Raw genomic sequence first — 12,124 nt, 5'->3', positions numbered from 1 at the left:
GAAAATGAAGCTGTCTGACTTTGCTGCTTATTTAGCACCAAATGACGTAGTAATAACTGCAGCAACAGGGAACAATATCTCTGCAGTGCCTGAACTCCAGTTCCTATTGCACCTCTATAAGCTATCAGACCAATGTAAGAAGTTCTTACCGACAGCCTGGGATCTGTCAATCTTTGAGCAATATCTGGTCTGAAGAGACAATTGGCCTTTCGACGAAACGACAGTGCACATGAACCAAGAACAGTTCGAGAGTAAACAGCACAGTAGAGTCTTCGCTGGGACTTCATGGTGAAAATTCAACTCCCAGGGCAACCAGATGAACATTTTCAAAACCGCCACTGTCTACTTGGGCCTGATGATATCCTGTCCTACATGAGACTGACTATCCTTTGCAGGGTATCCCCTTCATGACACCATGACCTTAGCATTGATGATGCCTTATCCACAGCAACTGCTTGTTAACATGAGTGTTACTTCCCATAACCTACACAACCTGTCAGTGACTGATGTACTGGGACATCACCAGTTCTGCGTCTCTTGGCACTGAGCAGCAAATGGTGCAGATAATAACATCCCTGGTATAAAGTAAATAAAAATGAACGGAACGCCATTATTATCTCCTGCTGTGTGTTTAATACAAAGCAAGGGATACAGCTTTAGGCTCAGTGCTTTTGTACAAACTGGAATATCTTAAGAACTGTTCTTTTCATCACAGTATGAGAAAGTTCTCAGTCAGGTTTAGCAACGTTTCAAGGTCACAATGGGACTTTAACCTTTTACTTTTGTCAGAGTTATATTTTCTTCTTATTCATCGCCAAGCTTCATCTTGGGAAAATGCAGAGCCTAGTTTATTTTGGTGACCTTCACATAATTTTCACAGTGACACTTTGAAGATTGCAGCATGTTAACCTGCATGGTAAGCTTTTCAGTGATATACCTCAAGAACCATCCACTGGATTTTCTTTACATTTGACACCAAGCTTCATCTAGGTGAGCCACAGAGCCCAGTCGATTTTAGTGACCTTCACATAAAGGTCACAGCAACACTGAAGATTTCAGCATGTTAACCATGCATGTTAAGATTGTCAGGAGGAATCGTTCATTTATTTTCTTCATGGACTTCCAAGACTTCTCTTGAATGTCTTTTTTAAGCAATTTCTTTATTATCATTTTTGCACATTTCGTGCACCATGACATTCATGTCAAGTCTTAAGTGAGTCCTGAAAATATTTTGTGTTTGAACAACTACAGAGCAAGATATCAAGAGAGGCTGACTAGTCATATTTCTGCTGACATTTAGCTTCATCTAAAACTACAACCTTCACTTTCATTACTTTTTATGTTTGGTTTAATCATTTGTGGTGAGGGATTATGTTGCCGTAGTGACGATGCTTGTTGGGTTTGTCATTGCAAAAAGATATTTGAATAACAGTACTAATTGCACATTTCGAAAATCAGAATGACAGCCTAACTTCAGATTACAGATGGAGGTGATCACCAACACCCAGCTGATAAAGTCAGTGCACTTATTTATATCATTGAATTTTCTGTCCCTTTTGACAGCAGTGTGATTCTTAAGATTAAGGAAAAGCATGCTAAGTATGCAGACTTTTGAAATGTCTCTTGCTTCCCAAGTACACTGTCGTCAGGCTCCCAATTGTTCTCGGTGCCCATGGTTTGGTACCCCCTGATCATTTGGTGCAGATCGGGAGAGTGCCCAGGTTCTCCACTGGGAGCACAACCCTTCTGACAATCTGGCTAATGCAGAAGGCTGCAGTGTTGGGGAGTCTACATATTCTCTGGAAAGTTCTTGCTAGGTTTGACTAGTCATTGTTTCTTGGGAGAAGTCTGAGTGTGTGTAAAAGGGGCAAGCGCCCTGAGCTGATGATGAACCTTACCAGCCTTACTGTGCCAGGATTCCCTGAAACCTCTCTGCTGCATATTATTTTTAATCTATGAAACATAATGAAAGGAAATGGAAGGTAGTGTGCCAAACACATACGCAGAGATACATATACATTGAACAAGTCTGAACATGATAGTAGAACATCAAAGCTTGTTGAACTTTGATCACCATAATTTTGATGTTGAGATACAGCTACATACCCAGTTCAGCTACAGCTGATAGTTTTGTCACTGTTTTTTAATCTTACTGGATATATCCTCTTAGACAAAAATGTTTACAATTATGAAATGACCTCAACTCAAATTGGCAACTAAACTATCAATTTTCTGTGTCCAGGCAGTCATCATGCGTAGTAGTCAGCCTCTCACTGGGCAGAATGGGCGACGATGTAAGGAAGATGAAAAACTTCTAAATGCTGTTCTTGGAATTGGACGGAGAGGATATATTGTTGATACAAGGGCGCAGAGTGTTGCAAAGATGGCACAAGCAAAAGGTATGAGTTTTCCTCCCATCAACATGCTGACCAATATGCACTGACAAGAAGGTCATGCAAGTTTACTGTCATCTCGAAAAATGCTGGTATTTGAGGGAGATTAAAATGATATTTCAATTTTTTGTTTCAATCATTTGTAACAATTGGTTCAAATGATTGTTTACTTCGTAAGTCTTTCCATTTTCAACACATCATGAAATTGACATTAACTGCATTACTTGGTCCATGTTTTGAAATATATATATATATAATACTTTTACTCTGAGAATTGAATTTAGTGATCACTGATACCTGCTTTTCATCTGACCACCAATGATAATACTGAAATTTTGATGATGAGCCAAGAATCATCTGGTATGATTTGGAAAATCTTCAAACATGAACACAGTAGTATGTTGCAATACTATCACTATTGCAATTGTTGTTTCCCCATCAATAGTCACCCCTAGCAAGGGTGGAGCCCAAACAGTCATGTCTCCTTTGTGGAAACACAGGTGGGAATATGTCATAATGCTCATCACCTCAGAAACGTCTTGACCATGGAAGTTATAGCTCCATGTAATTGTTCCCACCAATCATAATATACCAACTTGCCGAAGATTTTTGATTTTCAATATGGCTATCAGCTGAGAACAGTCATTTGTTTTGACTGTTATTTCAGGAGGAGGATATGAACCAGAAGCACATTACTCACAGTGGCGGAGAATTCATCAACCAGTAGAAAGGAGACAGGCATTCCACGACTCTCTCATCAAGCTGATGGAAGGCATGGAAACTGTCCTATCACAATATTTGTATAACATTCAACACCTTCTGTTTGATTGTTTTGAAGCTCTTGTTTTTAACTGTTCCAGTTTCAAGAATTTCATTATTTATGGTTGTGATTGAATCAAATAGCAATAATGATACTGTCTCTGCTGACTCACCTTTCAACTCTGGAAGATGATGATAGTGTCAGTTTCTAACTGTACAACCCGACATCAGTAGTTCACCTGACCAATAACCAAACATCCTTAATCCTGAATTACTGGGGTGATGGGACAGACTACTCCTGATGTAATATTTTAGGATTTCACCGAATGATAACTTGTATTTTACAAAGAATGTTTTTAATGCATTGCATCAACAATCTCTTCGGTCATCACATGAAATCCTTTTTGATTTAATTTATTGCATACATGTTGGGAAAAGGAATTTGTGTCATAACTCAGAGTAGTCTGCATGAGATATGAGTATTGTTACAAACTGTTCTCACTGATAGTGTCATGTTCAAGTCGGTTTATAACAAAAGTCATTGAGCAAAACAGGATACTATGCTGCTGACTAACTTCAGGTAGCTGTACACTGTCAGTTCCGTCACTCACATCTTTCTCAGGGAATGGACTTGCTTTTGCCTCTGTTGCTGTTTGAAGTTCCTTTCAGATGCCAGAAAGTGATATGTAGGATTGCCCTTTGTAGAATGCTACCACATGAATGTGTCTTCATTTTTCTTTATCCTGACTCATGCTTGTTATACATATCCCCGTTTTCTATGCGAATGATAGTGGAACACTTGAATCCCCGTAGTTCCCTTTGAAGAGGACATAAAAGTTCACTCACCAAATTTATCTGTACACAGTTTCTGATTTGTAATTAGCCTTATTTTATGTTTGAACTTTGTCAAAATGTTATGTAGTTTGCGACCTTTTTCATATTTTGTTCTTTGTTTACAATTGATGAAATCTTGCTAACCACTGCTGAACTACAGCTGAAATGAAGTGTCGAGTACTTTGCAGGGACAGGCTTCTGTTCTGGACCAGGACTTTGCCACATCAAAGAAGGTTGTCTTTTACAGAGCTAGCATGCTCACAGATGAAGAAACAGAAATCATCTGCGCCTGCAGTACAGAAGAAGAAATTGTCAGCCTCGTCCAAGTCATTCCACTTCAGTAAGACAACACTACAGAAGTCCTTTGTTGAAGACAGTGTGCCTCCTGCTGATATAAATGTGTTTTCTGACCAGCCAATTTTGCTGCCTGAAGTTACAGTTACCAGTTGATCATCGCTGTGTCCCTCTACGGTGAGACCTGCATCCCTGGCAACTTTATCAACTTGTCAGCTATTTGAAGACCAGCTCTCAGAAATGCAGACATCAGGTACCAGAGACTGTTAGTACCAGTTATCAGCGGCCATTGCTGATCCCCCATGTCCAAGGCTCGGCGTTCTGGAATACTTTATATCCTCCGCATCAGTTCCAGCCAACAACGCAGAACTTCAACCTGGGGGCTTTCATAAGGCAATTTACAGAACAGATGATGACTGATGGAACGTCAATTTTCCAAAGAAAGGACTGAACAGCAGAACTCTACAATAACAGCCAGTGCTCACAAACGTGTTCCTGAGAGATCAACAGCCACATCTCACTACTTTAAAGATGAAAATTATGAGCATGAACATCAACATTTGAAAAGGTCCTCACTGCAGAAGGCTTAGAAGTCTTAGAGATTAAAGGTTCCACAAACATTCTCGTGTCTGCTAGAGTCCATATGAAAGGGCATTCACAAATCCTCATGTTTCCAGAATGACAATCAGCCACTCCACTTTGGAGTCTCACAGCTCTCACAGATATAGATCAGCGTCATCTACAGACAAGGAGAAGCATTTGCAAAAGGAGCACTCATGAAAGGAGGGTTCACAAATGAAGCATTCACAAAAGGATCATCCACAGAAGGAGCATTCACGAAAGGTTTCACGATTGGTGCATTCACAAAAGGAGCATTTGCGAAAGAAGGACAGTGCACGGAAGGAGGATGTGCAAAGGCACTGTTCATCGGACCTGGAAGTTTGGGACTAAACCTTTACAGATGAAGAGGGCAACTTCATGTATCGTGAATGGATTTTACATGTCATACCCCTCCAAGAAGTCAAATGAAGCACTCACCTTAGAAGATGGCAGATGAAGATTTCGACTCACTCAAGTTCCTACTGATTGATCCCATCTCCAGGGTGCCCGCAAGCCTCAGTACAGCTTTTTGCAAAGCAACCACCTACCAGAATCAACATGTACCAACATATAGTGTGAAGGGATTCCTTCTGCATCACTTGGACCCCTTCATGAGAATGTTGGACTTGGATGACGATTTCAGATGGATCAACAAATCTCATAACAAGTCTTAAGAGGTGGAAGGTAAACGGATCATTCAACTGGATATTACATCTAGAAGGATGTTCTTTGGCTTGGGGAGATCCAGAGCAATCAACAAGGCGCTGATATCTAGGTTCCAGGACCTTAGTAATGAAGAAGATTGGATGATCCTCTCAGCATTACACAGACGAAGGATTACCACTTCATCTCTGACCTCCTGGCCTTGAAGTCGGCAGTCTTGCCCTATTACGCAGACCAGATCTGCTGTTGTCATGCTCATGGAAAGACAGATTCACCAAACGCTTGCTGAAAGCTCCATGGTCTGTGCCTATTATTTTCTGTGGTGGAATTGAAGAAGTCGCCAAGGAAGTCGCGCGTGATTCCAGGGAGGTGATGATGATCAATTTGACTGATACATTGGCCAATGTCATCTGACAGACCTCACAGAGGTACAATAACAGGTCAAAGCACAGACGACTGTCTTGTGGAGAAGAAAAACTCTAGAGGCGCAAAGAGTTCTTTTTGCCACCCATCCGGGAACACCAAGAACATCTCCAGGAGAGGATATGCTGCCAGAGGATCAAGATGAAGATGGGGTTGGGAACAATTGGACACATCCACCCACAGCCGTTTCTGTACAGCCGTCGGCAGTGGGTTTTTGGCTACATAGGTACTGGGAAAATGCGGGAATCTTGAAGGTCGACTACATTTCATAGGTGCTGCATCAGAGTACATCTGAAGGCCACACCAGTGCTGACCCACAACCCGTTTGTCTTCAACTACACAGATGACCAAACAGAAAGGATAGAAGAAACCACCAACTCGCTGTTAGCCACAAATGTTGTAGAATTGGTAGATCAATATCATCCAATGCCATCCAAGGTTATCTACTCAAGCCATAGAGGTTCAAGATGACCCAACTACCTCAACTCAGACAACTCATCCATCCAGCAGTCTGTTAGCCAGCATAGACCAACAAGATGCATACCAGCACATCCCAATTCATCAGGGTTCATGAAAGTATCTGATATTCATGTTCAAATATCGACACTTCCAGTGGAGCGTCCTGCCTTTTGGAATATCGTTGGCCGTCTGGTTGTTAACACAAGTGACCTGGCCCTTCATCACCTATCTACTTCGCCGAGGTCTAGGCCATGCCTTCTAGTTGGATGATAGGATACAACTTCATCAAGAAGCCAGTCAACTCAGACAGCAGCGAGACCTCACCACCAGACTGCTCACACATCTTAGGTGGCTAGTGAACTTGATGAAGTCAAGAGTTGGAGTCGTCACAAGATTTACAGTTCCTTGGAATAAGATTCATCACACGACAGAACCGTATTATGGTCCCAGAAGATCACTGGGTCAAGATCCAAGCCATGATTCCAGATGCAGTCATCTCTTTGTTACCACCAGGAACATGGTGATGTCTCCTTGGTCTACACACCTTAGCGCAGCATTTGAATCGCAGAGGAAGCCTACAGTTATGCCCACTACAGCGTTTCCTGACAACCCACCTGTACAGTAAACATCCAATAATAACCTTACCAGAAAGTCTGAAGACCTGTTATGGTGGACTCACACATCAAATGTCTGCAAAGGGACCTATTTAGAAGAGTCAACACACACCTTTACGTAGATGTGTCACTGCAAGGCTTGGAAGTGCATCTCAACAACAGAGTTGTGGCAAGGAAGTGGTCGAGTCAAGAGAGCCTCTTTACATCAACCAGCTGGAGATGGAATCAGTGATCAACAAGATCACCAAGTCTGTTACAGCTCACATTCCAGTTGTTCTGTATGGTAGATGACCTAAGCATCTGGATAAAGGCGTGTCACCTTCTGGGAGCCAAGAACGTATTAGCAAAAACCCTACCTCGTCCACTGCAGCTGTCTCCTACAAAATGGATGATCCACTAAGAGGCATTTTGGCTCAACATAAAGGCAATAAGATCACTGTTCACAGACCTGTTCACCCCAAGGCTCAACAAACAGATACAGATATTTGTCTCACCAGTGCCTGTTCCACAAGCATGGGCAAGAGGTGCTTTGAGCATGTCATGGAAAGGACTAAACGCATTTGCATTCCTGTCTCTGTTCTACTCCCACAAGCATTACAGAAGATCAAGAAAATCGAGAGTACTGCAACTGACTTTGGGCGTGCTCTACTGCCCAGTGAGAGTCTGGTTTCCCTGTCTTATTCAAGAACTTGGAAGTCTAACCCTTAAACCTACTCATCCTTCAGCACACCAAGCAAACTCACAGAAATCCGTCAACACTTCCATCTACACGTATGGACTTGCTTAAAGAAAAGAGGGTACCCTGCCAGAGAAGCAAAAGCAGTAACACTATCTCTTTACAAATCCAACTCGCAACTTGTACAACGACAAGTATGCAAGGCAGAAACGCTTCACAGCAAAGAAAGCTGACGGCTTGCTCTTCTGCGCACTTTCAAGCAGTAAGAACCTGGCAGATATATCTGCAAAAGACTAATACAAGGAGAAGAAATGACAAGTGCCTATTCATCCCCATATCTACAGAGACGTGTACAGATATCTCAAGAACAACAAATTGTTTTGGATGAGAGTGTTATACTGAGGGCCTACAAAGCAGAACTAGAACCACCATGAGCAACCAACGTGCACCGTGTCAGAGCTTTGGTGTGCTCGATCACAGCGATAATGGAGGGCTGCTTTTGTTAGTCAGATAAGGTGTTTGCCAACCATTACCTCAGAGACGTTTCTGGCATTCACCAGTTTGGGCCATTGTTGTAGCACAACAACTAACAGTACCACAAAGGCTATGAGTTGAAATCTCACCCTTTATCACATTGTCTTGTCTGGACAGCTGTTACTTGAGAGTCATTGCATACATCTAGGACAGGCTAGCATAAGTGATTAAGACCCTATACTTGTAAGGAAGATACTCTTATGGTAAGGAAGAAATCATAATCCATGAGTTGCTGTAGATACCTAGTGAGAACAAGGTACTAGTATATCTTAAAACATCGATATGAATCCAAGAGATTCACTTGTCTTAGAGGTGTCTGACTAGACCCTGACCCACCACTGATTCTGTCGAATTCAGTGAGTGTAATAAGCATAAGTCAGGATAAGGAAAAATACGTAATTTTTTAAGTAAAACTGATATTTTGTACTTATCCTGACTCATGATGTCACAACCTCCCAACCCCACACCAAAGGCACTTTGGATTTCCCAGCAGATCCAAGAGTTAGGAATATTCAGGAGAGAGTGACAAGCATGGTTAGCCATGAGACTGTTTTGGTGGGAAAGTATTCAAGGGAGGCAACTCATGGGTAAGTGAACTTATACATCATCTTCAAAGAGAACTACAAAGGTTTCAAGTGTTGAATGTGCGTAGAAGAAGGTGATAAGCATAACAAGCATGAGTCAGGATTAGTATTACATATCAATTTTACTTTAAAAATGACATTTTTGTGAGGATATCTGATGGTGCTTCTGCATAAACACTGTTATATGCTTGCTTGCCCTTAGACAGTGAAAACATAAAGCTAAAACTAACTCTTGTTACTTCTTGCATGTTAGTGATAGAAGGTTTTAATGAACAATTTGATTATTGTAGCAACCAGTGATGGCGGTGCTAGCATGGACAAATGGTTATCAAAGTTGGAATCCAGCAACTGGCTCACTCATGTAAAGGACATCCTGACATGTGCTTGTGTTGTTGCCCAGTGTGTGGATAAAGAAGGTAAGTGAACTGAAGCAGCAGCAGCCACACATACGTGCTGGGTTCAGCTGATTATGTCAACTCCTTTACTGAAATGCTTAGACATATTGGATAATGACCTGGAGCACCCCCTGCATGTCCATGACACTTGGTCCCAGTGAAGGTCATGCCATGTAATGCACAGTTACACTCAGTCTGGGCTATCAACAGAAGATAACAAACTAAATCACAAACAATGTAAGTTTGGTGATTAAACATCATGACGATTTACCATATCCTTTACATGACTCAGTAACTACTCTTGTATATGAATGGGCAGATGAGACAGAAATGCTCTCATCAAGTTGGACTTTTCAGACTGTTACCTTTATGTCCATGTCCACTAATAAGGTACAATGTTTGTGAGATGCAAACCACATGTTTCAGTGAGCTCTGTGTACACTTTTCAGGAGCCACTGTATTGGTTCATGGATCGGAGGGTTTGGACACCACACTACAAGTGACTTCAATTGCCCAGCTTATTCTTGATCATGACTGCAGGACAGTAACAGGGTAATACTTTTCTGATGTTTGTTTGCTTTATTTCAGCCAAAACTAAATAAGCACCAGTATATGATTAGGTGTACATTTTTTTAAAACACCAGGTAGAATTAGTTCAGTTCAACACAGGATTCTGCAAAAATCCAACTTCCAATACATCATTGCCATGATTCTCTTCTTTTGCCCTAGGGATATGTCCTGTTTATGTTGGTTTAGTCTTGTAAGCAGTGGCTGAAAAAAGGGAATTGCTACATCATTTACATTAGCATCTGTGTTGATATGGCTGTCTAATCAGGTTTTCCTGCTCATGTCATACCTGAATTCTTGGAAGAATGAATTACAAGAAAAACCTATCTTGTGTGTGTAAGAGCTTTTGGTTTGTGACACAACATCGGACACAACATCAGACTCTTTCTAAAAATGAATAGATTTTATGGCATAATTTCAACAAAAATACAGGATTTACAGCATTGATGTAGTATTCAGTGAAACCTGTCTAAACTGGCACTTAACAGGATCGAAATAAAATGCTGGTCTGGACATGGTGGCAGATTAGATGGTGACTGTCATTTTCTTACATGGCTGCCATTTACACTTGTCAATGTCTTTATCTTTGTGATGCATGTGATCTTTTGTAATTGTGCAACAGATTAAAACAATGATTTTGACAGATGTACTGGATTTAGGGACCTTGATTGGGCTGCTCATACCCATGCCAGCTCAGAGCTTTTGATTCATCGCACAATCACTACTTTCTGATATCTAGGGTACCAAGGAATAATTAGTGTATTGGATTATTTGCCTCTCATTGGACTTCTCAGACACATGCAACTTTAGACAGTGCTAGTTACAGTAAAAGTGCTTGTGACCAGTAAGTCATGCCAGAATATAGAAACACATATGCTGGATTAGACAATGTTTTGATGACCATGGTGTTGTAAAATAGCAGGACCAAAACTTTCTCAGTTATGACAGTGTGCTGGATTAGACAGGTGCTGGTGTAGGCAGGTTTGACTGTATTTGCTCTGATTTTGATGTTATATACTTTTTGATATCTTTCATCCTACCCACATGATTGCAGTTGAAAGGTTATAACCATGGTATCTCCCAAGTGTGGTGTTCTTTGCTTGGGTTTTAGATTTTTCTGTAACCTGACTCATGCTTATTATGCTTATCTGCTTCTATGCAAATGATAGTTGAACACTTGAATCCCTTCTTGTTCCCTGAAAAGAATGTAAAAGTTCACTCTTCCGTGAGTTGCCTCCCTTTTCCCACGCAGACAGTCACCTGACCAACCATGTTTGTCACTCTCTCCCATATCGCTCTAGTGGATGGTTGGGGGAGCACAGTAGTCCCACTATGGCATTACAAATTTTACTTTTCTATTCCTTTATCCAAATTAAGTTGTATATGGTTTCTGGTTTGTAATTAGCCTCATTGTATGTAGGTGTTTCGTCAAAATTATACATAATTTTTAAATTTATCCTATCTTACGTTATGCATCTGTCTTCCTCACTTCAACCATGTGTGGAAACGTGTTGTCAGCTAAGTTGAATCAAATCTTCCTGGCCTCTGACCACCCAACCACTGCCCACGCCATAGACCCCTGTCAGTCACCTTGCTCGTGCAGCCGTCTCAGCTGATGATGTGACGACTTGTACTTGTCATTCTCTTTCTCGTCACACCACAGTGTGGACGCATGTTGTCTCTGTGAAGATATGAATTGGAATTGTGAATAAACATGGGTGGACCTAAAGAGAAGGTATCTAAGAAGCGTAAACGTTGTGGTCAATGTAATAGAAACTTCTCAGCGGCAGACCCTCACAACTTATGTGTGGCTTTCGGATGCATTTGCTATAATTCTAACAGATGTATGTATTGTGAAGGGTTAGACGATGAGGAGTTTTCTCTGTATCAGCAGGTAGCTAATAGATGGTTGTCTGATAGAGATCGTCGACAAGCAGAAGATGGGCAATCTGCTCCTTAAAGCCGAGGAAAGAACGACACAAATTAGTTGCTAGACGGTCATCTTCGAAATCAGCAGATGAAACTTTTTTGAATGAGGCCTCGGACTCATACCTCAGGTGCAACCCATGGATTTTGATTTTGGTCAATGCGGCGGTTCACTCTAAAGCAGCGCTTCCACTACAACAGGACAGTCTCGGTTCAGTGCTTCCTCAACCATATCGCTCTAGTGCAGCGCTGTATTCAGAAGCGCCGCTCTCTCGACAGCAGTATGGGTTTCGATGCGCTTACTCAGGGTAACTTTGGTTCGGTGTTTGATCACAGAGTGGTTATTTCCATGTTGGTTCAAGTGCAGTGTTTAGTGCACATACAGTCGGCACTACGGTGGTTA

The 12,124-nt window shown here is 41.5% G+C and overlaps 1 protein-coding gene across 2 annotated transcripts in view; it reads left to right on the top strand.

The window, feature by feature from the left end:
* LOC137278159 (myotubularin-related protein 9-like) overlaps positions 1 to 12,124 on the top strand; it is a 71,137-nt gene that overhangs the window by 21,553 nt on the left and 37,460 nt on the right. For both annotated transcript variants that reach the window (XM_067810332.1, XM_067810333.1), the window contains exons 6-9: positions 2,243 to 2,399; positions 3,061 to 3,165; positions 9,124 to 9,249; positions 9,678 to 9,780. In XM_067810332.1, coding sequence (XP_067666433.1) covers positions 2,243 to 2,399; positions 3,061 to 3,165; positions 9,124 to 9,249; positions 9,678 to 9,780 — 491 coding nt within the window. The remainder of the gene's footprint in view (positions 1 to 2,242; positions 2,400 to 3,060; positions 3,166 to 9,123; positions 9,250 to 9,677; positions 9,781 to 12,124) is intronic.

This window comes from Haliotis asinina, chromosome 3 (assembly GCF_037392515.1).
Source record: "Haliotis asinina isolate JCU_RB_2024 chromosome 3, JCU_Hal_asi_v2, whole genome shotgun sequence".
In the NCBI taxonomy this organism is placed as follows: Eukaryota; Metazoa; Mollusca; class Gastropoda; order Lepetellida; family Haliotidae; genus Haliotis; species Haliotis asinina.
This window is presented reverse-complemented; position numbering and strand designations above follow the sequence as displayed.